Consider the following 27,886-nt stretch of genomic DNA (forward strand, 5'->3'; position numbering starts at 1 on the left):
TTGTATGCTCCCACTCTAATACTGTACAGTGTTCTATTCCACCAACACACCCATTAGTCTTTTTTTCCCTTCTCGACTTCTTTCCTTTCCCGTTCTTCGTCTCCCCCCCCCCCCCCCCCCCACGAACTACTCAACTGCACCTAATGGCCTTACCCTGTCCCCACCACATCCCTGTATGCTTATCCTCCCACAAGCAGCACTGCACTTTGCCCCATCTGTACCATGCTATCCTTCCCCCTCCCCACCCCAACCTCCTCCTTACCCCAACCTCCATCGGATTGCTTCTCCCCCCCTTCCAATCAGTCTGTTCTCAGCGGCCAGAGACTGTGTGTGTGTGTGTGTGTGTGTGTGTGTGTGTGTGTGTGTTTCCTCCTTTAAATGAAGACCTTGGGCTGAAAACTTAAATTGTTTTCACATTATTGTCAGATAGACTTAAATTACTTTATACTGTCTTCCTCTGTAAGTGCTAAAGCATTATGTATGAGAAAGACTTCGTGTTAAATATACTTATCACATTCCTAAACGAAATAGTTGTATTAGTTGTGTAGTCATAATTCCTCCCAATATATGCCGATAATGATTATTTATTGATTTTCAAGGTACTTAGGTGGCAGAATTGTAATGATCGTAATAGTTGTGATGACACCAAAATAGTTCTGGATTGGGAGCTTTATGTGTTGTAATAACTATTTTAACATTTCAGGGATAGTTACTCAACATAATGACATACAGGGTGCACTATAATTGTCCTTACGAAGTGAGTAGACAATATTTTGAATTGTAACCCAGCTCTTTGCAAACATGCTTTCTGTGTAGGTATGCAACAGGTTAATCGTGGTGTGTGCTAATGGCGGATCAGCTGATGTCCTACCTCTCTAACCTGGTTTGAGCCTCATTCCCATGTATGTGAATGTCAGAGGTGGGATGGAGTCTTGAAGGTGGTACGGATGTGGTTGTTGGTCATGATGTGGTTGTTGGTCATGCAGAACATACAAGATGGTACTGGGAGCAACATCCATTGCATACACAGTTGCTTGTGTACTCGTTGACAGGTCCTCTTCAATGTGATGCAGTACGGCCTCTTCCAGTTTGGGTGTGCTGCGTCTCCTTGGAGAACTACAGTCACACCTGCTGATGGTGAAGGTACTCCTTTCTGGCCATTGCATAATTGTGGCAGAAAGGGTATGCAATAGTTAGACATTGTGGGTAATGAACTTGATAAAGGCGGAAATGCTATGTTTTCAAACATGGGCTCCAATTTGTAATGTTGTCTACTCAGTCCCATCTACAAGTCCAAGCAGTTTGTTAGAGGAATTTTAGAGCACATTGTATAAATCAACTGTGCTATTTCTGTTTTATTATTTTCAACCATGGCATGCAAATAGGTTGGGAAACATTTTTCAGTCCTATGTCGAATTGAGCTATCATTTTTGTGCATTAATATCCTTGCTGTTAATGTTTGCTATCTGGTTTTCACACATTTTTGCTGGCTTATGTTGCATTAATTACTATTGCAAATCATACTTTTTCAGAGCATTTCTATCATGGTGTATGCTCCTTTTTCTTTCTACTTTTTGAAATGGCTGACTCCAATTGTTGTGGTTATCATAAGTATTTGTTTTATTCTGTGTTACTTTGATTCAGGAAAAGTTGTTATGTGTTGTGTTTGTACACAAAAACAGGACAAGATTTAAAGTCTCTCACCATTCCAAGTTGCAGATAGCAGAATATGTAAACATGGGAATTCATGCTTTCTTGGCAAATGTCAATGATGAAGTCTTTGTAATCACCAGCCTAGTCGAGGTGTCGTTCTGTGGCAGTGTTTTGGCAAGTTAGCTACTCTTCATCTTCAGGCGAAGTGTCAAGAGTCATGTCTAGTTCATATCTTTATAGCAGCTAGACCATAGGCTCCTCTGTCTCTTCCGCAGTGGTTGGGCCTATCGCATGCCTGCAGAAGGGGTGTCATGGACTCCCAGCAGAGGGAGGGTCATGGCGACACATCCTGGTGCTGCCTGTCTGTTTCATCCGCGGCCTTTACTGCTTTCACATATGAGTGCTCTTGACATATTCTTGCTAGAACTACATCCTTTGCAGAGCTCAGTTGAAAACCATTATCCCATTTGATAAGATCATCAAGAACCCATATCTCCACTGCCTTTTTGATGATCAAATCCCAGAACCAGTTTGTCGGGCACAACACCTCTGTGAAATACACCGTTGTCTCTGGCTGATACATTGCTTGCCATACTCGCAACTGATGCTTTAGTCTCCAGGTTTCCATACTCCGAGTTTGTCTTTTATTGAGCCATGCACATTTTGAATTTAGCCAATGAGGGGAAAATAGTTTTATTGTTATTGTTCTCCAATATCCTGGCAATCTTGGCCATGGATGCCCCATCATACGGAAGGAACACCAGACACTTTATGTCTTATTCCTGATTGTCAATTTTCTTCTTCTGCTAGACTGGAGAGCATGTCTTGTCTGCATCTCTGGTCTTGCGCGTGGTGGAACAGTTCACTCAATGTCTCCATCAGAGTGGTCCCCTATACTGTGTTCATCGTAAGAGTAAACTTGACGTAAACTACACCATGTATTCTTTCCATGTTTGCGGGAATCACATTAGATTTTGTTTCACATGGATTGAAAGCCGGCTGTCACAAGTACAGTCATGTACAATGACAGGGATATGTTTTATGCTGTGCATTATGCACATTTCGACTGAATGGTAATGCGGGACAACAGCTTTACCTGTGCGTTTAACGTGGACAGCAAAGGCCAGCCTGCTGGTCCAGTCAGCTGCAGTTAAGATTTAAACAGAGATTAGCAGAGAAACACCATTGCTTCAAAATGTCAATTTTTGAACAGAATAAAATAATACTCGGCAAAATTCCAGCAATACTGCACGCTTCTTAGGGAACCAGACAGAAAACATAACATGCTCTCAGTCTTAGTTAACATAGTATTGTAATTAAAAACAAAAATAATGAAAATTCTTAACTTAAAATCATGGTAATTTTTCTGTGTGAGCTATGTGTGACTCAAAACCATATTGCAGGGATTTCATTGTACAGTTAAGTAATGAAGCCACTGAAGGTACTACAGTTAGTTGCCTGGTAACTTGGAACTCTTTCCATATCCAGATCTGACAAATACATGTCAGTACAGGAACTGTCATCTGCTACAGTGGTATTGAGTCAGCCAGCAGTAGAATTCATTAAGCTATCCAAGTGCCACATTAGCCCCTCTTCTTTTATGAAGTACCATCTTGTATCGTGCCAGCATTCAGTAGTGATGTGTGACAAAGCTTTGTGTGCATTAGTTCCAGTACGTCTGGCAGCTTAAAGGTCCTGTTATTTCTCACAACAAATCACTTAACTTTGCTCCAGATCAATTCTGTTTGGTTGTTATTGCAGTTGTACACTAGCAACTGTAAAAATACAGCATTTATGGTGTGCTCTATACCATGAAAATTATTGTTTTCCATTTTTCTAGGATGCTTACCATTCTGACTCATGTGAGACTACATCTGTGGTATAAAACAATGGATGTAGTCCAAATGAGGAGTATTTGATTTTTCATTTTTGCCCTAAAATTTAAATTTGTGATATTGTATTAATTGAAATGATTTTGGATAATCAAGAGCTTATATTTGCAATGGAAACTGGATTTCTGTGTGCACTATGTAATTAGAAACAAGAATACATACATTTTTCATAAAAATTGTGATTAGATATGTGTTAACTAACATATATTTCATAGATTTTGCATTTAGAAGACATAGTTACTCCAAACTGAATGAAAAAACGCCAAAGTGAGATGCAAACCATCGATCTATGAACTATTCCTGTTCGTGAACCTACAATGGTACCAATTCTGCTATTCATCACATCTATAATAAATGCCTTAATTTTAGTAAATAAAGTCCTCAGAAATCTTTGTAGCTTATTTTTCTCTGTAAACCTGTGAAAAACTTTGAGAACAATTTGTTTCTGAACATTTTTAACTACATGCATGTTTCACTAGGAAGCAGGAATCAGTGTCAGCCATTTTCAGATTACGTATCAGTAGCACCCAATAAAAACTATAAAGCTGATGTATGATTCAGAAAAACATTGATGACTGTTAATACATTTCAATATGTTAAAGTCTCATTTACCATAAAATAGGAACAAGATATCTAATAATAAATAAGGATCTATTTTTGAGAGTGTAACAACATCAGTATAAGTGTGCTACAGCTGCCGACCACTCATTGCGTTTGTGTTTGTTTACATCAGGTTTATTCTTATGACGAACAAATTGTAGTAATGTCAAGGAGTCATCTAATGCTACCCATTTGAAGAGAGACATGGCGTCAAAACTGACCAAATCATCCTTGTCCAAATTTATCATCTGAAGCAGCTTCATAAACTCAGTTGAGTCTTTGACATGGTGTGTGCAGTGACCTATGAGAGGCTTTAGTAACTGCACTAGGTGTTTAGTTATTCTGTATGTTGCTGAATTTATCATGTACACTATTGGACATAGTGAAACTTCCTTCTTGTGTATCCTTGGGAGGCCATATAGCTACGGTGGCATCAGTGCACAACACCAAGGATTTGAGGACCATCATCAATTTGATCGATAAGGAACTGGATGAGGCGACAGCACCTGACAAGGATTAAATTTTGCAGTGCCAAATGGGAGATCAACAGCAGCATCAAGCAAGCCATTCAGAGGCTTCCCTCTTTTACTGCCAAAGATGTAAGAAGGGAGACCTGCAGTGTCCCTGACAAAGCAAAAATGCCAAAAACTAACATCTCCAAAGCAGAATTCAGGGAAATACGCAACCTCTGAGAAGGCAAACACACAGTCATCCTAGCAGCTGGTAAAGGCAGTGCAATGGTGCTGCTACAATCTGTTGACTTCTGGCAGAAGATTGAGATGCTGTTACAAGACACAACTTACAAGCCAGTAAAAAAGGATCCTACACCAGCTGTGACCAGGAGTACTATTTCACTTTTAAACAACTCAGGAATGGACCCCATTGCACCGATACCACCGCAGCTATATGGCCTCCCAAAGACACGCAAGAAGGGAGGTCTGCTACATCCAATAGTGGATGCAATAAATCCACCAACATACGGAATAGCTAAACACTTGCATAGGTACTAAGGTCACTGTGCACACCATGTCAAAAACTTTACTGAGTTTGTGAAGGTGCCTCAGGGGATACATCTGGACAAGAGTGATCTCCTGGGCAGTTTTGATGCCACGTCTCTCTTCACACGGGCACGTCTAGAGGACTCCTTGGCATTACTATGGAGCCACTTTAATGAAGGCACTGTGGAACTGTCCTGCCACATGCTCACTACTGCCTACTTTATAAGTGGTGAAAAGTTCTACCAGTAGTTAGACAGAGCATCGCAAACCTGTATATGGATCACTTGTAGGTCTGCTCTCAAAACCACGTGTCTGAAACCAAAGACATTCTATCGATATGTGGACAACACATTTGTCTTGTGGCCTCATGGTGAGGAAAACCTGCAGAAATTTCTTAACCACCTTAACAGCATACACAACAATATAAAGTTCACCAAGCAGGTAGAAGAAAGCGGATGCGTGTCTTTCCTCAATTTCTTGATGAGGAGGAAAACCAATGGCATGCTGTGACATTCTGTCTACAGAAAAAGGACACACACTGACCTGTACCTAAATGCCAATAGCTGCCACCGTCAAGTACAATGCAAATCTGTGCTCACCACACTGGTGCACAGAGCATGAGACATGCAACAAGGAGAATCTACCCACTGACTTGCAGCATCTGCAGCAAACATTTCACATGAACAGAGATACAGATATGATGCTCTCTCCAGCTGAGCAAGAAGAAGAAAGAAAATGACAATCTATATCTACATCTACATACATACTCCCCAAGCCGCTGTATGGTATGTGGTGAAGGGTACCCTGTACAATTACTAGTAATTTCCTTTATTGTTCTAGTCACGAATAGAAGGAGGGAAAAACAATTCTCTACAGACCTCAGTAAAACCCTAATTTCTCTAATCTAATCTTTGTGGTTCTCATGCGAAATATACTTTGGCAACAGTAGAATAGTTCTACAGTCAGCCTCAAATGCTGTTTCTCTAAATTTTATCAGAAGTTTTCCTCAAAAAGAACATCGCCTTTCCGCCAGTGATTCCCATTTAAGTTCCCTAGGCATCTCCATAATACTTGCACGTTGTTCGGACCAACTGGTAACAAATCTAGCAGCCCACCTCTGGATTGCTTCAGAGTCTTCTTTTAATCTGACGTGGTGTGGATCCCAAACACTTTAACAGTACTCTACAGTGGGTTGCACTAGTATCCTATATGCAGTTTTTCTTTGTAAATGAACCACACTTTCCTAAAATTCTCCCAATAAACCAAAGTTGACCATTCATTTTACCTACTACAATCCTTATATGCTCATTCCATTTCATATTGCTTTTCAATGTTACACCTTGATATTTAATTGATGTGACTGTGTCAAGTAGCACACTTCTAATACTGTATTCAAACAATATGGGTTCTTTTCCCACTCATCCGCATTAACTTACATTTTTCTGTATTTAGAGCTTGCTGCCATTCATCACACCAACTAGTAATTTTGCCTAAGTCATCTTGTATCCTCCTACAATCACTCAATGCACCACAGCATCATCAGCAAACAGGTGTAGACTGCTGCTCACCCTGCTTGCCACATCATTTGTGTATATAGAAAAAAACAGTTGTCCTGTCACACATCCCTGGAGCACTTCTAACAATACCCTTGTCTGTGATGAACACTCGCCCTTGAGGACAACGTACTGGTTTCTGTTGCTCAGGAAGTCATCGAGCGACTCACATACAGGGTGTGGTAGATAAGTAATGAGACTGGCCGCCGCGCGGCGCCCCAGTCGCTCGCAGGGCGGTCTCCACCTGTACGTCACGTGGTGGGGGATCTGAGCTAACAATAGAACCGGTTCGCAGTCGCGTTGGAGCTCTGGTGCAGTGAGGGTCGAGCTTCGCGTCTTACGTTGTTTGTGTGCCCGTGACACTTGTGAAAACGCTGAAGATGGATCGCTCGATAGAACAGCGGTATGCAATCAAATTTTGCTTTCGCTTGGGCAAAACTGCTTCGGAAACTTTTGCTATGATTGCGGAGGCCTACAAAGAAGACTCCCTATCAAGAGCTCAAGTGTTCCGGTGGTTTAATGAATTTAAAAACGGGAGGGAATCCGTTGAAGACATGGAACGATCTGGACGCCCTTCAACGAGTCGTGTGGATGAAACGGTGGCCAAAGTGAAAGAACTCCTGGACTCCGACCGTCGTTTAAGTCTCAAAATGATCGCCGATGAGGTCTCCGTGAATAAATTTACGGTTCACCAAATTGTTACGCAACATTTGATGATGAGGAAAGTTTGCGCAAAATTGGTTCCCCGAGTGCTCACCGCCGAACAAAAGCAACAACGAGTGGACGTTTGCCGTGAGATGTTGAATGATTTGGAAAATAATCCACACTTTTTAGACAACGTAGTAACAGGCGACGAATCGTGGACATTCCAGTACGACCCGGAGACGAAAGCCCAGAGCTCGGAGTGGCACACACCGGCATCCCCGCGGCCGAAGAAAGCAAGAATGTCAAAGTCCCGCATCAAGACAATGCTGATTGTGTTTTTCGACAAGCGGGGGTTAATTCACAAAGAGTTTGTCCCTCAGGGGAAGACTGTCAATGCCGAATTCTACAAAGAAGTCCTTCAGCGATTGCACAGAGCCGTCAAACAGAAGCGACAGGACCTTGCTCAACGCTGGCGTCTCCACCACGACAACGCTCCGGCGCACACAGCGTTCCTCGTGACCTCCTACTTGACCCGAATTGGAGTTGAAGTTTTGCCACAGCCACCATACAGCCCTGACTTGAGTCCTCCTGATTTCTTCCTATTTCCGAAGGTCAAAATATGCCTGAAGGGTCATCGTTTCGACAATATTCCGAACATCCAACGTGCTGTCACGAAGGCGCTAACTGGGATAACTCAAACGGACTACAGTGGGGCCTATGAAGCTTGGAAAACTCGCTGGCAACGTTGTGTCGACGCCCAAGGCGAGTACTTTGAAGAATATTAACGTTTTGTACAAATTGGATCAATAAATTTGTTTTTCTAGACTGAGTCTCATTACTTATCTACCACACCCTGTATCTGGGAACCTGTTCCATATGCGTGTACATTCATCAGTGGTTGCCAGTGTGGAACCATGGCAAGGGCTTTTCGGAAATATAGGAATATGGAATCCATCTGTTGCCTTTCATCCATTGCAGGATATCGTGTGAGAAAAGTGCATGCTGAGTATGGCACAAGTGATGCTTTCTAAAACCATGCTGATTCATGGACAGAAGCTTTTCCTTCTCAAGGAATGTATTACATTTGAACTGTGAATATGTTAAAGGCTTCTGCAGCAAACGAATGTTAAGAATATTGGTCTGTAATTTCGCTGGTCTATCCTTTTACCCTTTTATATGCAGGAGTTACCTGCTTTTCTTTCCAGTCACTTGGGATTTTGCCCTGGGTGAGAGATTCAGTGCCAGTGCTGTAGAGTACTCTTTGTATAAAACCAAATTGGGATTCCATCAGGACCTGGTGACTTATTTGCTTTCAGTTGTTTCTCTAAGCAAGGGATGCTTGTTTTGATGCCCTCCATAAGGGAGTCTGTCTGATGGTCAAATCACAATTTCTACGTACGATTCTCCTGCATGAACAATTTCTTAATTGAAAAATTTTAAACCTTCAGCTTTACTTTTGTTATCTTCTACTGCATGTCACACTGGTCAATGAGTGGGTGTATAGAAGCCTTAGACCCCCTTAGGGATTTTATGTAGGACAAGAATTTTCTTGGGTTCTTTGCGTGATCTTTTGCTAAGGTATGACAGTAGTAGTTGTTGTAAGCTTCACACATGAATGTTTTTATAGACACGCGAATTTCTATTAACTTTTGCCTCTAGTCATTTACGCATTGTCTTTTGAACCAAGAGTGCTACAGCCTTTGCTTCCTCAGCATTTTTATGGATTTTTTTTTTTTTTACTCATGATTGGTCTTTTCCATCCTTAATCCTCATACTCAGCATATACTTATCCAGAATATGATTTACAATCCATTTAAACTTAATCCAAAATTCCTCTATGTCCATCATACTGGAACTAAATGATGTCAATTCTTTGTCTGAGTGGGATTGTAACAGCTGTCCATCTGCTTTTTCTAGCATAAATATTCTCCTAGACTTCTTGATTGATTCAATAACTTTAGTAGCCAAAGCCACTATGATAGCATGGTCACTAATCCCAGCCGTTACACTGAAGCTATTGATTATGTCATGCCTGTTTGTAGCTACAAGGTCTAAAATATTTCCATTGCATGTGGGCTCTTGAACTAGCTGCTCAAGAAAGTTTCTGGAAAACATGGTCATAATAACTTCACAAGACTGTCTGTCTGTACAATGAATCTGTAGGCAATGAATCCATAGATGCCTCAATCTAGACTCAGTAGATTAAAGTTGCCTCCAGCTAATATTGCATTACATTAGTATTTGTGCACTGTTGCGCGTACACATTCTTTGAACAATTCTAAAACTGTCACGGTGGAATCAAGTGGCTGGTAAAGCCATCCAACAGTTAACTTGATTTCACTTACACCTGTTACATTCCACCAGATAACTTCACCATCCCACTCAAATTGAACCTCAACAGAGACAATATTTTTTTTTCAACTGCAATGAAAATGTCCCCTTCTATGGCGTCTTAATCTGTGTTTTTGATATACGTTCCGTGAATCACTATCAGCCAGCTCTTGGTCCTGAGAATAATTTGAGCACAAGAAGTTTTCTGGAAAGCAGTCAATTTGGGAACTTTGTTACAAATACTTCAAGAATTTACTGATAAAATTTTGACAATCAAAGTGTCTTTTCTGTGAACATGGTCTGATTTTGCTATCTGCAAGTCGTTTGGCGAGTGTTCATCAGAGAACCTCAAGCAACTGCCTAGCCTAAAAAAAATCCATGTGCACTTCATAACTACTCTGCTACCAGAGTAGCTGCTTCCTTTTTGTAATGCACCCCTGACCTATCAAGGGAGTCATAAAATTCCCCACCTGATAAAACGCAGGTCCAGAAATCTGCAACCAAGACCATCACAGAGTTAACAAAGACTTTGGTTGAGACCCTCCACTTGTCTCCAAACCAAAAGACCCCAATATACACTGATAACAGTGCTGCAAATTGCAAGCTCTGCTTGCACCATGTGCACAAGGCCAGCAGGCTTCACTACCACTGCCAGCTACTAGTATGAACTGAGGATGGTCTCAAAACCTAGGCAACAGGCACTGTCGGTGCCAATGTGAGCCACAACTTGTGAACAAATATGGAAGAAGACACAAAGTATCTTGTGTTCCTTCCGTATGCTGGGCTGCCCATGGTCAAGATTTCCAAGATATTGGAGAACAGCAACATTAAAACCATTTTCAGCTTATTGGCAAAAATCAAAAATATGCATGGCTAATTGAAAGACAAACTAGGACCACGAACACTGGTGATCTACAGCATCAGTTGTGCAATGGTGTATTTCATAGTGCCACTCAGAACATGTGAGAAGGATTCGCCTTGGCCAAATGGACAAATCTGTAGTGACAGAGCACAGCCTCAATGAAGATCGTATTTTTTGTTTTGAACAGACAGGTGTTGTGCCAGATAAATAGTTTCTGGGGCTCGATCATCAAAGAGGCAGTGGAGATACAGATCCATGATAATCTTCTCAACTGAAATAGCAGTTTCCAGCTGTGCTCTGCTTGGGATGTAGCACTAGCAAGAATATGTCAAGAGCATTCAGATGTGAAAGTGGCAAAGTCAGCACCCGGACATGCTGCCAGAACCCTCCAACATGCTGGGAGGCCCCCCCACAGCTGTTTGTGATTCCCAATTTCTCCCCTCCCCTGCCACTGTCCACAATACCCCTTCCAGGGGCATGTGATTGGCGCAGCCATTGCAGGCAAGGCAGAGAAACCTGCAGTCCAGTGTCTATAAAGATGCGAACTGGACATGACCCTAACACTTCACCTGAAGATCATGAGTAGGAAACTTGTCAAACAGTGCTGCAGAATGACACCTCTACTCAGCTGGTAGCCTAAGGAGACTTCATCATTAATATGTATAGAGTCATTCAGACTTCATAGTACATAATAAAGACCACAGTTATCGTCAAGACTGTTATGCTGCATCAACAACACAAGTCACTAATGGTGATCTCATTCATTTAGGATAGAACTACCCAGACATTTTAGCAGTAAGAACAATAAAATATTCCTTATGTAATGATGATTCAACAAGAATTGAACAACTAACTAGTCACACATTTATTGTTCACATTTTACCTGCATAATGTGGTATATAAAGATATTTGTGTACTCAAAGGGTCATGCAGAAGTGAACAGTAGAGTGAAGTAACGAGACTCAGAAAATTGTTTTATTATCTTATACTTGAGCTTATTTTTTCATTAGTACTAGTGACTGCAACCTCCCCCCTACCTTCTGTAACTCTAGTTCAGCAGCCACTGTTGACTTGGAGGAGTAATGTGGACTTTCATTTTAATTCTGCATCACATTGTTGTCATGTTGTCTTTGTATTTTTTGCCCTGCTGGTGACACTTTCTTGTAGCCTGCACTAATATTGGCTTGCTGTGAAATTATATAGAACTAGAAACCTACCCGTACTTCACACTGGTAGCACAAAATCTTCATGGCCAGATGACTTATCTGGCATAGCAGCAATAAAAAATGTATACACAATCCTTTCTTGTGAAACAGTCTGTCTATTAATGAAAACCATACAAAAACCCCTACAGTAATTCCTGAGATTAGCCGTCACATACAGATAGAAAAATCCAGCAGGGGACTTGCATAAATGAAGTTGAAGCATATTTTAGTGTAAACATGGGAATGTCTATTTTGAGATTAAAACAGGCTAGCAAATAATCTCAATACAATTTGTATTTTTTTTTAATGTTACAGTTTTGTTTCAGAATGGTGAACAAAACTGAATGTTAACTTTATAAACACGCCAGTTTGTATGAGTTAGCTGCTATATTACTTAAGTTCACAGGAATAAGACAAAAAGTCTGTGTATTTGTTGGATTATGCAGGTCGTGGCATTTGTTGTGTATCAGCTCACATACAGTGCCAAAGTAATGTCGAACTTGTATTTGTATTTCATTGTTGTTTGACCAAAATTTCTAACAAAAATGCGTAAGTAAAAGATCAATCTGGTTGTCAGTATTATTAAAGGATGCCGTATTGCTTTCAGTTATGTTTATACTAGAGACAGATTTCAGCTGAAAGATGGCCTAAGCATATTGGACAAATAGTTAACACCTGTAGGAGATATTACACTAATACTGTGTATCACTACCTAACCTTGATAATGGTCTCAGTTTGGTGAGGAAGAGAGAACACAAGTTTCTTCATGTATGCCATATCCTGTTGAAGCACCTTGCTGATAATTAGATCCCATAAAGCTTACAAATTGTGGGAATGTTCAGTGCTGTATTTTAGTTTCTGTTCCAAATAGTCAAAGACATTTGCTGTGGGATGAAGATCGGGTGACTTAGTGGGCCAGCCAAGGTGTGACAGAGTGCCTAAGTGTTGTCAAACCAGGAACATATGTGTGTAGTCCTGTCAACACAGTTGGGGTCAGCTTGGAAGATGGGAGTGTTCACAGCATAATCAACTATAAGATGTAGAAGAAGGGCAATGCTTAATTTAGTCACCAGGAATCTTTAAGTGAACATTCTGGTTCATTTTCACTGTTATCCGAATGTGTGGGCCCAAGTTGTGGTACAGAAAACATTCCCTAAACATCACAGAATCACCCCCTGCTTGAGCTACACCCTCCACCCATTGTGAGCTAAAAATGGCATTTGGCCATTGATGCAGTCAGTGCCTTGCACCATTTGGAAACAGGCCACGTTCCTACATCATGGTTAGCACACTGGACTCGCATTCGGAAGGACGACGGTTCAATCCCGTCTCCGGCCATCCTGATTTAGGTTTTCCGTGATTTCCCTCAATCGCTACAGGCAAATGCCGGGATGGTTCCTTTGAAAGGGCACGGCCGATTTCCTTCCCCATCCTTCCCTCACCCGAGCTTGCGCTCCGTCTCTAATGACCTCGTTGTCGACGGGACGTTAAACACTAATCTCCTCCTCCTCCTACATCATGGATCACATTATATGCCTCCAGTCAGCTATTGTCTAGTTTCTGTGTTGTTTGGCTCATTGGAGACATTCACATTTATGTGCTGCTGTGAGCAGTGGCCTTCTGAGAGGCACTCGAATCCAGATGTCCATTGCATACAGTTTCCTTTGCAATATTCACTTGGAAACTGGTTGAAATCAACCTACAGTCACTGACAGCAGCAATTGCTATTGGGGCAGAAACCGATTATCATTGATAGGGTGTGACATTCATCTTCGGTCCCTGTTGGTTAGGAGCTTTTTACAATCACTATTCTTATGTCAAGTTACATGGTTGGGAGTGGTACATTGTTCCATGTAGACACAATGGACAGTCTGCATCAATACACCAACAAGATAACTTCATTCACAACATGGTCATGTGCACATCCAAACATGATAGCTGCTTTCTGCTGTTCTGTCCCTTCTCCACATTAACCCATCTTACTACACTGATCCATAAAACCAAATGCCACATAAACAGCTAACTGCCGTGGCATTGCAGTGACACATGTCAGTGACAGAGTGTCACATGATTGCCTGGTACCATTTCTACACTATCTGCAATGCTCCAAAGTAAACTGTGTGTTCCTTTAAGGAATATTTTGTGTGGTGAGCTTATGTACACAAGATTTGAAATCAAGTGCTTCAGTCAACTGCATAAGGAAGATAGCCTGTTGACAAAAACAGAAGTAATTTTTCAGACTACTGATTTAATGATATTTCTGTTACAGGACAATTGCATTTGAATTAAAACCTTGTAAATATTTGGTATACTATTTCAATAAAAAGTTACATCTTTCAGCTGTTTTGATTTGTCTCTGTCTCTTCACAAAAAAACTGCAATCTTGAAACCATACTCTTTCTGTCTTTGTTGTCCGTATAACTTTCAGGGAATACACCCCATAGTTCTGGTTTTGTTTTAGCATCATCAGTGAATAACTCCACATCAAAGATGCTATCAATATTGTGGCTATCAGAGATAAGTGTGAACTTGATGGCAGCCATCAGTAGACTTCCACATCATAAAAATGATCAATGACTTTGCATCCGGCTACAGGCAAAAGTAGTCGCAATGAAGCTGCATCCCAGGAAAACCATCACCTAACACTTCAGCATATGACTATGATGTGTGTGAATTGCTCAGTGAATTACAGTGTGTGACTAGAACATATTGGCAAAATATGGCCTATGCTCGTGTCCATTTTAATGCTCATGTAAACTGAGTGTGACAGGTTTCAGAAGTGTTTGAGCTGTGATGGATGCCAGTGTGTCTTGAATTGTAGTAAACTAATACACACACACACACACACACACACACACACACACACACACACATTCATTCTCCTCCACCACCGATACTGATTCTGTAAAATGGTTGCAAGCACTAGAATTCTCTCTCTGTTTAGTGATCTATATTTGCTAATTTCATTAGTCAGACAAGTGTCTTCTATTTTCCTTTGTAATTCATCTGAAAAATATTGCTTTTATGGAAAACTCTAAAAATGCCAATTAGTTGTTATCATCCAAACATTATTGTGTTAGTACATGCTATGGACAATTATATTCATACTGAGATGTGAATCTCATAATAAGATGTGAATAATTTTGACAGCATGTTCTTTGCCAGGCAGTTTTTCTCTGTATTCTTGTAGTGTAGTTATATTTTATTTTTCTTGTGATTACTGTGCATAACATTCTGTTTTATTTACATTTTATATTTGTCATTCTAACTCATTTCTGTATTTGTGCAAGCAGCCAGATGACTTTTTTCTCTCTGCTAGTGACCCATTTTAAAGGTAAAGTAGGACAGGATAAAAAGTGTGTTCTGATTTGTATCAGATAATTTGCAGCTTTAGACTTTCTTGCCTTCTCGTGACATATTGTTCCCAGAGAACTGACTTAATGATATTTTTAAATGTGAATCAGAATAAGTGCTGTTGGTGAAATATATAACACAGAACATTGTAATGATTTTTTTTTTTAAATTATGGGTGGATACTTTTTTACCAGTACTGGCTTGTGAACTTTATAATGCAGGAACTAAATGGACCTGTACTTGTTTCCCAAAGCTACTTTTAGTCAGTTTGTTGGTTTAGTCAGTATTAATTAATATCCAGGCAAACAATGTGCATTTTCTATTTTTTAGATTTTGTGTGTGTGTGTGTGTGTGTGTATTTTGTGTCATATATTTTACAATTGTTAAGAAGACTTTGATCAGTCCAGAAGTATGTATCAGTATATGTAGTTTTGGTGTGCTGTAACTCAAGTGAAGCTGTAATTTATTAAAATATGGGAATGTGTTATAAGTGTTTTTTTATGCTCTGTGCTGTAGAATTATGTCTGTATTTGTTGGAGCTGGGTGCTCATTTGTCAGAGCTACCAGAAAGTATGCCAGTCAGTATAGATCTGTTATTGTTCTTATTGTTGTTATTGTTACATTGTAGATTGTGTTAGTATTTAGTATGAAACATAAATTTGAAGAATAACATCAGAGTAAATTTTATATTGCAATAGGTTTAATAAAGGGAAATTGCTAAGTGAAGCATGTTGACCGGCCCATTGTGAGTATTGGTAAATTGACATTTTTAAAAATGTTAGAAATATATCTTAATGCACTGTGTGTAGAAATTTTCCGCTAACAAACAGTATCCAAAATGCCAACTAAAGGTAATTTGTTGTGTAAATTGTTTGAAATTACGTTGTATACGTGTCAGTAGTGGCCTGCTATTAATTCCGACATGGTTCAGGCACAATCTTCCTTAGTTGTGTACTTTTATGATAATTGTTGTTTATTTCAACTCTCTTGAGATCATGTTGCATTTACTCACTGCCATTTTAAATTCATACACTTCTTATCATTGCGCCACAACAAGGAAGTTCATAAATTTTTATGTTATTGTGATTCCTAAAAACAGTTCACTACAATTCATATTTTGTCTCATTTTATGGCCCGAATGCTGCTGACATTAGCATCATGCTTCCCAGATTTGTCATAGGAAGGCTTACTTTTTCAAAACAACTGTGACTTATATTCTCAATAGTAAAATTGGTCTTTATAATGATGTACTCTGAACCCGTTTTCCTCGTTTTGTAGTATAATTTCCATACACTTCATGTGTTATTGCTGTGTCAATGTGGATTTATTCTAGACTATGCTTCATCCAAATGAAAACTTAACATTTCAGTTATTGATAACCTCCCCTAGATGGACACATTTTTCCGAAGTCAACTTGTATTTAAAAAATTGACTTTGTTTTTAATGACACACTACTCTAATGACAGAGTTATTTTATATTAAGCTTCTATCTTTCTCTAAGGGTGATTTTTTGTAAATAAAATATTATGTTCCACCAATGTATGTTCTGTATTTGACTTGGGCAAAGTTGCTCATGATTAAAAGATATTTGTAGCATGGATTGAAACAGCTGTGATGTGAGGTAGAAATTAAATAACTGCTGGTTTTCTATGTTTATTGGTTTCTTAACTCTCCTTTATATCTACTATATAGCTCACTTACCTCCTTCTTTCCAATTTGTGAAAGAATATTTGTGGGCGTAATCATCTTATGTATATTCATGTTGAAATCATAGCAAATGATAATAGTAGAATATTATCTAGGTAAAATTGTACCTTTAGCTTCAAAGTTCTCTCTTTTTCTGTTTGTCAGATACTGTTGAGAGGTTACCCAATGGCTGAGTTATTTAGTAGCACAGCACTTGGTTTTAAATGATGTGTAAATTTTCAATTTACTTTAAATATGACCTATAAGCATCCTGTATACAAATGGAGGTATCAGGTGGTTACTGCTGGTGCTGCTGCTGCTACTGTTGTTGTCATCATTGTTATTATCATTGTTGTTGTTGTTAGTATAGTTGTTGCTGTTACTGCACAGTTTGCATGCAGAATTGAGCTGTGCTGTGTAGTTGCAAGTTTCTCCAGATATGAATCACTGTCTGTAACAAGTATTTCACTCTTCCCAGATGACTTTACATACGGTAGTACTTTTAAGCTGTCACGAAAAATTTGTCATATTACTTCCTGAGTAAAATTTTATTTGTTTTTTGAATTGTGTACTATGTCTTGTAAAGGAAGTTACTTCATGACATTCAGTCTTCAACTGACTTAAATACTACAACTGACACACATACTCTACCTTGTTAGACTGCAGATTAATACTGATTATCTTTTTGGTTCCTTTTCACAGAAACTTGCATTGTGTTTATTGATGCTTTGTTTCTTGTCCAAAATTGCAAGTCGTCATGACCTTCAAATTGAGCTTGCCACTACAAGTAAATAATGTTCAGCCTTAATGTTGGTTTTTATCTGCTCTAGCTCTGAGTCATTTACTTTGTGAAAACTCAAGTGCCACAAGGCTGATATTCTGATTTTCTGGAAAATTCATCTTGTGCTCTTATTTGTTCTCACCTGGACATCACTTACAGATTTAAACTTCATACCCTTATACTTCCTGCTCCCAAAATAAAATGATTATCTTCACCATTTTTCCTACTGAGCAGTAATATTTCTTTGAGAGTACATATATGAAGCAATAAATGAATTAAACTTTTTTTTATTATATAGTCACACATTTTAGTGGTTTTGGCAGTCGTTATTTAAGCCAGTCTTGCTGTTTCATTTGCAAAATTGAGGAACAGTTTTGTTTGTAATCTTATGTAGCTTACTTTCATTAGCTGATTAACAGAATGGAAAATTAAAATCCTAGAAGATGAACTATAGTCCAAAGGCCTAAAGAGAGATTGCCTTTTATAACACACTGCTGACTGTATACAAATAAAATAAAAATAAAAAAAACACCTTAAGCAAAAGTAGAAATACTGTCACATACAACTGAGTTTTAGAAGTAATCCATACAGTGATACTACTTTCGTGTTTGCTTTGCTCATACATGCAACAACAACAACAACAACAACAACAAACACACACACACACACACACACACACACACACACACACACACGGGATAGCAGTCACTTCTCAGCATGACAGGCAGTAACTATGACTGATTGTTAAACAAATTGGGAACAAGTAAATTACTGAAGCTTTGTAATCAGTGGCTGTTGCTACTTTCACTTCTGTGCAGAGGAGTGCAAAGTTTGTCTGGTGGCATTTATTTCATTCCTGCAAAATTTAAGAAAAATGGGTTTAAAACTTTAATATTACCAAAATGCACAAATTATTTGTAACATTGAGCAGGTTGTATATAAGGCAGTGCATGTGTTAGGAAACTTATATAAGATGAGTTTCACTGAGAAAAAGTAAAAGCATTGATGTAAATACGTTTGCACTGTTGTTCTGTCCTAAACTATAGAAATAGAGAATAAAGAATCCAGGAACCAGGTACATTGCTAAAAAGTGAGTGTTAATGTGGTCAGTCATATGCTTCATCCAACTTTTAAGAGCATCGAAAAGATTGTTATCTTTGGATACCTTATACAACTTGTGAGGTACTTCATAGTTTTACAGTGCTGTTATAGTCAATTGTAAAATGAAAGTTGTTATGTAGAGATTCCCACTTTCCGATAAACTTGTTTGTCTTGCCACATGAGAAACAGAGATTTGAAACCCACTGGAACGAAATGTATGTATGTATGTATGTATGTATGTAAACTAAATACAATGTAAATTCCATGTAACTATTAATATCATAGCTAAAAGCTTCAAATATACCTTTCTAGTAACAATGTCATTTTAATAAAATCAGAGTATACTCATATGGTATAAGTGGTCATTATTGAAAACAGCCATTCACAGATACTTTGTGCAAGACAAAAGCCAGAATTTTTCACACAAACCGATATCTTTACTTTCCCCTTTTTATAAGACTCCGCCCCTACCCCTAAGTTCTAAACTAAAGGAAGGTGTAAAGGCCACAAAAGCAATATCTGATAGTAGAGCATAAATACTGAATAATTTGCTTTTAATCTGATTTTGTGGGACCATTATGCGACACGTGTGTCAAAATGGCATGAAATTAGTGTTACACTAGCTTCAGTGCAGGTGGGGTTAATGTAAATGCCTTTTATATGTTAATGTTATAACTATAATGTTTAACTGCAGTAATTTTAACACTGAGAATTGTTGGTAAATACTGCTAATAGCCCTTCACAATGTATATGAGATACATTTCTCTATTATTTGTGTCTCACAAGCTTGACAATTTCACATTTTTAGAATGATAAATTTTATATTTGCACATTAATTGGTTTTCACAGTTGTTATGTGCTGTCTTCCATTCAATCAGACATTATTCACATAAGTAGGAAACTCCTCTTGAAATCTCAAAACTTTTTTATGCTTTTTTCCTCACAGTGTCATTGATGAAACTAAATTTTGATAGTAGGAAGCAGTGGGCATTTTTGACACTTGAGTGTACTCGAGTAAGATTTCGACTGTAACTATAGTTCTTGTTATCATGCTTGTTGATAGGTGTGTGTTATTCTGCTGGTTTATCTTCATGATCAAAATTATACACAAAATTGAAGGTTTTCAATATGGTTATTATAGTTGTAAAGAAAACCTATCTGCCTAATACATTCAGATACTGTAATCTTGAAAACTGATGATCTAAGATTGTAATGATTCAATATACTAACTGTGAAAGAGATTATATAGGCTAAGAATTTTCTGATATTATTTCTCTGAAAGGGTAATTATATAAAAGCCAGGTGTAGCCATTTGCAAACATGTTGAACATGTACCTGTTTCTTTTGTGAATTTTCTTTCTGTGTTATACCTACTTACATTTTCTATGATCAATAAGTAATTGATTAAAAATAATAACTGTTGCATATTGTAAAAGCTGTATGCCATCAGTGTCATGTTAACCCTTTCATGCAATAAATTTAAAAATCACTTGCAGTTATCATACATTTGTGTTCTATATTTTCATTTAACTTATAAAATTTGTAAGAATATTACAGAAGTGACACTATGTGAGAAAATAAGTGTTGACTATAATGTAGCTCTTGGCCTATTTTCTTTCTATTAGCTAATGTGTTCAGTAGCTGTTACCATACCCCGCACGCGCCCACACACACACACACACACACACACACACACACACACACACACACACAGAGAGAGTCATCTTCTTCAAGGGGGAGCCAAATTATGTGTTTTTAACTACACCTCTAGAAAAAATAACTTATTTATTCAAAAGTCGAAAATACATTTTACATTTCATGTAAACAGAAATTACTCCATGCTTCTACAACATAAAATGATATGGTCTTTGAGGTATTATCACATAATGGTTTTCTCTCTCATTTCATATCATGTCTATGCTGCATATATTTGTTTTTCTGTATATTGCTCTGCAGATATGAAATTTTTCATTAAAAAAAATTGAAGGTGCTCTCAGTTTCAGGTCACACAATGTAGCCAGTTTGTGTTGTACCTAACCATATTGTTTAGGGCACATTCATTAACTTATTAAATTAAGAGCTTTCTAAGAAGGAAGAGATTGTGTTAATGTAGTAGAAGTTCATAAGGAAGTGTGTTGGTCATTAACACCTGTGCAAAGTCTGACATATTATACAAGAAACTGATTTTCGTGTGTGTGTGTGTGTGTGTGTGTGTGTGTGTGTGTGTGTGTGTGTGTGTCAAACATGAACTCTCATTTTAGGAATATATTACATACAAAAGAAAGTAAACTTCAGTACAAAATACCATACCTGCTTGCTATGATCCTAGAACCTTCTGTTAGCTTAGCAGAAACAGTGAAAAACATATTATAGTGTGCTTATCACTAAAGTTTGTCATTAGAGCATTTTATTGTTTGAGAAAATTATGTATATTTACATTGTCACTTGTGCACACCCTTTCTTGATATGTCTTTCTTGTTGCTGTTGAAAGTGGATTATTTCATGTTCTCTCCATGGTTCACCAACCATAGACTGTCACTATGCATGCATTTACCATGTTTCGTTGTCACCATTTTCTTTCCTTGTTACTGGTCATACAACATAGCAACATTCCAACAGTTGGCGTCTTTTAAAAAGTTTACCACTTGTGTTGGTGATATCTCCCTGGTCTTCCAAAAACTGTAATCTAATCTTCCATCATTATTGTTCCTTTAACACTTCATACTTAATTTATTTGGATCAATTATAGAAATGTATGAGCATTACTCAAATATAATAAAGGCTCATAATTGTATTGCCTGCTTCCTTTGCCATCTGTTGCAGTAGTAGTGGTTGGTTAGATGGTGAAAGATAACAATATGGTGATGGCTACAATTATGCTGCAGACATTCTTATTAAAACCGAATCCAGTGTATATTCAAACCCTCTCATGCGTTAATACTGCAATAAGTACTTGCAAAACACTGGTTATTATCTTTGTGATCTTAATTTAATTTTAACTATACTTGCATTGGCAACAAATCTATTTTCATTACTTCAAACATTGACCAAACAGACAGGTAGAACCAGAGGGCAGATGAAATTTTTTACTGTCAAGTATTATACATTCTTAGTTTTTTATTTGTGTGTAAAAGATAATTATGTAATGAAAATTCAACTTCCTCATATAAGTGACACCTCCAGCTTAGAATATTTTAAGTGCTGTTTCTGCAGTCATTTTATTGCTTTAGTTTGTGTGTTTGCATTACAGATCAAAGACACAAATAACTGTATGCGGAAAAATGGGGTATGGGGGGAGGAGAGTCACATGACTGGATTAGAAATGGCTTCAGTCTTTCAGTTCTCATATAAACTTGTTCTACTGAAAACCATAGGTTCAGTACCAAATTGTATTTGGTTTCTTCAAGCTGCTTACATACTTTAAGTTGCACCATTTTGATAAACAGATGCATATTATAGTACTGTGTGCATCTACAGCTAATTTAAATATTTCCATTTTCATCAGTCTTTAATGTCTCATAAAAAAAAGAAAATGGGGGCAAAAATTAAATTTGGGTGGATGTATGTGAAGCTTGTAGCTATTTAAATTCTAACTTGTTTTTCTTTTGACATTTCAGACTCACCTGTAAGACAGGGTGCATCATCCACAGTGCAGGGGTTATGAAAGGAAATGTTCTTTCTTGCATTTTCTGTCTTTGTGGTCTGTGTCTCATTCCCAAGTCAAAACTTGTGCAGTTTGTGCAAGTATATTTGCAAATAAGTTCCTGTGAAGTTTCATGCTCTTCCCACTAAGATTGAAATTATAGCTTATGTTACCATAATATGTAAGCATAGAATAACTGTGCATAACAGTGCGCAGTTGATTAAGTATATTGTATTTCATATAAATTTCTTGCACTGCAGTTTATTGTAGATAAGAATTTATTTTTATAATTCTTAAATAATGAACAGGAAAATTAAGTTACCAGTATTAGTCTCATGTCTATAAAACCTCCAAAAAGTAAATGTTATACAGTTTGTGTGTATTCACTTTTACTAACTTTTTTTGCAAATGCCTCGTCGCATTTTATGCTGAAACTCAAAAAGCATTCTCAAGATAATATTAATTAAAGCTAGGATAAAGCAGGTATGTTCTCATAAGCTGAAATATTGGTCACAAGTTAGTTTATTCTTTAAAAATAAGTGAAATATATTTTCACTGTCTGGATGCTAAATTGACTATTTTATTAGAATCTCAGACCACAATGGGTAAAGCAGAAGAGATGTAATGACTGAGTGTAAGCCACAATCATTGCATGGTCAGTTTGTTCTCTCCATTAAATTTTAGTGATGGCAGACAAATGTAACAGGCCTTCAAAAATTCAAAGCAAAGTACAAAATCAGCTTTCTTATTTCATTTAGATGACTGCCAGGTGAGTGGTGGCTTGCAGTATGTGATAAAATATGTCTTGTCATGTGAATGTAAGTTAAGAAAACATTCCATTATTGTGATTTTTCTTTCAAATAGTAAGATGCTGAATAGATTTGTTATTTAGTGTTTTATGTCTATATATCTGTGTGTGTGTGTGTGTGTGTGTGTGTGTGTGTGTGTGTGTGTGTGTGTGTGATGTTCATATGACAGTTATTTATTACAAATCTTTGTGCACACATACACACTACCGATCTGACATTACACACTATGGCTTGGAAGCGAGTAATTATATGTATAAGTATGTGTTTGGAAACACAAATTAATGTTTTCAAAATACAAATTTGTGAGACAATATACATTTTCTTGTTTTTATAGTGTTACCGTCAGTGTTGTCCAAAACTTTGCAAATACCTTCCATTTTGAGAAACTCATTTCTGTTGCCAGTTACAAATGAATGTCACAAGGAAGTGAATCAGTAAAATTTTGAAGAATGAAGTATTGTATACTATAGTCCAAGTATAGTGATCTTATAAGTATGCATAAATGAACATTGCACTTCCAAAACACTTACTTCATTATTGTAATTTGCAATAATGACCTAATTTTTATACCCTTTCTTTAGGCACATATCTGCCTTTTATGCACATCCTCTTCTAATGGTATGTGTACATTATGAACATCTATTTTTCAGGACACCATCGTGTTAATTTTCACTGCTATACTATACTACAATAGTACAAGTTTATATGCCAACTAGCTCTGCAGATGATGAAGAAATAGATGAAATGTATGACGAGATAAAAGAAATTATTCAGGTAGTGAAGGGAGACGAAAATTTAATAGTCATGGGTGACTGGAACTCGTCAGTAGGAAAAGGGAGAGAAGGAAACATAGTAGGTGAATATGGATTGGGGGGAAGAAATGAAAGAGGAAGCCGCCTTGTAGAATTTTGCACAGAGCATAACTTAATCATAGCTAACACTTGGTTCAAGAATCATAAAAGAAGGTTGTATACCTGGAGGAATCCTGGAGATACTAAAAGGTATCAGATAGATTATATAATGGTAAGACAGAGATTTAGGAACCAGGTTTTAAATTGTAAGACATTTCCAGGGTCAGATGTGGATTCTGACCACAATGAACTGCAGATTGAAACTGAAGAAACTGCAAAAAGGTGGGAATTTAAGGAGATGGGACCTGGATAAACTGAAAGAACCAGAGGTTGTAGAGAGTTTCAGGGAGAGCATAAGGGAACAATTGACAGGAATGGGGGAAAGAAATACAGTAGAAGAAGAATGGGTAGCTCTGAGGGATGAAATAGTGAAGGCAGCAGACGATCAAGTAGGTAAAAAGACGAGGGCTAATAGAAATCCTTGGGTAACAGAAGAAATATTGAATTTAATTGATGAAAGGAGAAAATATAAAAATGCAGTAAATGAAGCAGGCAAAAAGGAATACAAACGTCTCAAAAATGAGATCGACAGGAAGTGCAAAATGGCTAAGCAGGGATGGCTAGAGGACAAATGTAAGGATGTAGAGGCTTGTCTCTTGAGGGGTAAGATAGATACTGCCTACAGGAAAATTAAAGAGATCTTTGGAGAGAAGAGAACCACTTGTATGAATATCAAGAGCTCAGATGGCAACCCAGTTCTAAGCAAAGAAGGGAAGGCAGAAAGGTGGAAGGAGTATATAGAGGGTTTATACAAGGGTGATGTACTTGAGGACAATATTATGGAAATGGAAGAGGATGTAGATAAAGACGAAATGGGAGATAAGATACTGCATGAAGAGTTTGACAGAGCACTGAAAGACCTGAGTCGAAACAAGGCCCCGGGAGTAGACAACATTCCATTAGAACTACTGATGGCCTTGGGAGAGCCAGTCATGACAAAACTCTACCATCTGGTGAGCAAGATGTATGAGACAGGTGAAATACCCACAGACTTCAAGAAGAATATAATAATTCCAATACCAAAGAAAGCAGGTGTTGACAGATGTGAAAATTACCGAACTATCAGTTTAATAAGTCACAGCTGCAAAATACTAACGCGAATTCTTTACAGACGAATGGAAAAACTGGTAGAAGCGGACCTCGGGGAAGATCAGTTTGGATTCCGTAGAAATGTTGGAACACGTGAGGCAATACTAACCTTACGACTTATCTTGGAAGAAAGATTAAGAAAAGGCAAACCTACGTTTCTAGCATTTGTAGACTTAGAGAAAGCTTTTGACAACGTTAACTGGAATACTCTCTTTCAAATTCTGAAGGTGGCAGGGGTAAAATACAGGGAGCGAACGGCTATTTACAATTTGTACAGAAACCAGATGGCAGTTATAAGAGTCGAGGGGCATGAAAGGGAAGCAGTGGTTGGGAAAGGAGTGAGACAGGGTTGTAGCTTCTCCCCGATGTTATTCAATCTGTATATTGAGCAAGCAGTAAAGGAAACAAAAGAAAAATTTGGAGTAGGTATTAAAATTCATGGAGAAGAAGTAAAAACTTTGAGGTTCGCCGATGGCATTGTAATTCTGTCAGAGACAGCAAAGGACTTGGAAGAGCAGTTGAACGGAATGGACAGTGTCTTGAAAGGAGGATATAAGATGAACATCAACAAAATCAAAACGAGGATAATGGAATGTAGTCAAATTAAATCGGGTGATGCTGAGGGAATTAGATTAGGAAATGAGACACTTAAAGTAGTAAAGGAGTTTTGCTATTTGGGGAGCAAAATAACTGATGATGGTCGAAGTAGAGAGGATATAAAATGTAGACTGGCAATGGCAAGGAAATCGTTTCTGAAGAAGAGAAATTTGTTAACATAGGGTATAGATTTAACTGTCAGGAAGTCGTTTCTGAAAGTATTTGTATGGAGTGTAGCCACGTATGGAAGTGAAACATGGACGATAACTAGTTTGGACAAGAAGAGAATAGAAGCTTTTGAAATGTGGTGCTACAGAAGAATGCTGAAGATAAGGTGGGTAGATCACGTAACTAATGAGGAGGTATTGAATAGGATTGGGGAGAAGAGAAGTTTGTGGCACAACTTGACTAGAAGAAGGGATCGGTTGGTAGGACATGTTTTGAGGCATTAAGGGATGACAAATTTAGCATTGGAGGGCAGCGTGGAGGGTAAAAATCATAGAGGGAGACCAAGAGATGAATACACTAAGCAGATTCAGAAGGATGTAGGTTGCAGTAGGTACTGGGAGATGAAGAAGCTTGCACAGGATAGAGTAGCATGGAGAGCTGCATCAAACCAGTCTCAGGACTGAAGACCACAACAACAACAACAACAACAACAACAACATACTTGGTCTCTGTTACCATTGTAACAAGTTACATTTAAAGTTTTATGAGTGTTTGCAGATTTTAAAGAAAGTCTTGTGTATGAGTTAGAGCAACATTCAAGCTACTTTTGCTATAGAAAATAATCAGCTTGTGTTACTAGCACTATGTTACCACATAATATGATTAGGTGTTCCCTTAAAAGACAATATCTTCAGTGGCAAATGATGGGACTTAATATTGAGTTATAAAGGCAACAGATTTACAAAACAGTTATAAAGGCAACAGATTTACAGAATAGCTGAAAACAGTACTCATCAACTGCATAGTTTTTGTGTTAGATTAAATTTGGTGACAGTGAGAATGCCATATTAACTAAAAATAAATTATTGTTTAATAGCAATTGAATCAAGTTCGTGTGCATCATGATGTGGGTAAAGCAATTACTGTTGTTAAAATTTATGTGTTAAGCATGTACATGGGTGATGTGAATGTGCAGCAGATCATTTAAAAAACAATGACACCATAAAAATGTTAAGAAGTTAATAACACTTCTCAAGTTTTGGAAGTTTCAAATAACTACAAAATTTGGTCTGCTAATGTACTATGACTTCTAGCTGCTAGTAGTCTGGCATTTTGCTCTTAGTGAGAGTCTCTCTATCAGCTGACAGGGGAAGGTAGGTTGGGGGAGGGGAGGGGGGGAGAGAATGAAATTTGTCACATCCATGGATTTTGATAAGCCACAAAGGTGCCTAAATCATTCTAACTGGCAAGCATCAGAGGGAACTTGGCCAGTCTTTGCTGTGTAAGGATTAGAATACAGGGTTTACAAGCTGAGGTTGGTGAGCAATACTCGTCTTCCTTAATGATAAACTCTTGCCGTCAACCACCATGCAATGCACTGGTTTTCTACTTTCCAGTGGGTTGGATGGGTGTAGAAACAAAATAGTCACTAACCAATAACTTCTGGGGCACCTCTCATATTACAGATATATTAGACTTCTTGAGGTGATGTGAAACTCTCGATCATCCTTTATTTTCCTAGCTGCTTGTGGGACATCACTGAATCCTACAGTAGTCACAATCACTCCCAGCAGGTAGAGTCAACCACTGAGTGAGGTAGCACAGTGGTTAGCACACTAAACTCACATTCAGGGCGATGGCAGTTCAAATCCCCATCCAGCCATCCTGCTTTAAGTTTTATGTGATTTCCCTAAATTGCCAAGGCAAATTTTGGAGTTGTTCCTTTGAATGGGCATGGCTGAGTTCCTTCACTATCCTTGCTTAGAGTGAGCTTATGCTTGCTGACATCAGTCTCGATGGGATGTCAAACAATAATATTCCTTCCTTCCTTCTATGCTTCCTGGAGTAGGCCTCTGGACAGTAATCATACCCAAACAAACAAAGAATCTTTATGTGACTACTTCATCAAAGAATTCATTCAAATATAGTGGAAATAATTGTAATAATTGCCCACATATTGTGGTAAATGATATTTTCATTGTTGTCAAAACAGAAGAAGGAACTTGAG

General features: G+C 38.0%; 1 protein-coding gene across 6 annotated transcripts in view; it reads left to right on the plus strand.

Annotated features, from left to right (window-relative positions):
- Positions 1 to 23,412, plus strand: part of LOC126248507 (phosphatidylinositol 4-phosphate 5-kinase type-1 alpha-like) — a 300,192-nt gene extending 276,780 nt beyond the window's left edge. For 4 of the 6 annotated variants that reach the window (XM_049949546.1, XM_049949548.1, XM_049949550.1 and 1 more), the window contains one exon: positions 22,279 to 23,412. In XM_049949546.1, coding sequence (XP_049805503.1) covers positions 22,279 to 22,290 — 12 coding nt within the window. In that variant the 3' untranslated portion in view covers positions 22,291 to 23,412. Of the gene's footprint in view, positions 1 to 14,200; positions 14,782 to 22,278 lie in introns of those variants that run through there. The other 2 variants (XM_049949551.1, XM_049949547.1) reach the window with 2 other exon arrangements.
- The last annotated feature ends 4,474 nt before the right edge of the window (positions 23,413 to 27,886 follow it).

This window comes from Schistocerca nitens, chromosome 3, assembly GCF_023898315.1.
Source record: "Schistocerca nitens isolate TAMUIC-IGC-003100 chromosome 3, iqSchNite1.1, whole genome shotgun sequence".
NCBI classification, from domain to species: Eukaryota; Metazoa; Arthropoda; class Insecta; order Orthoptera; family Acrididae; genus Schistocerca; species Schistocerca nitens.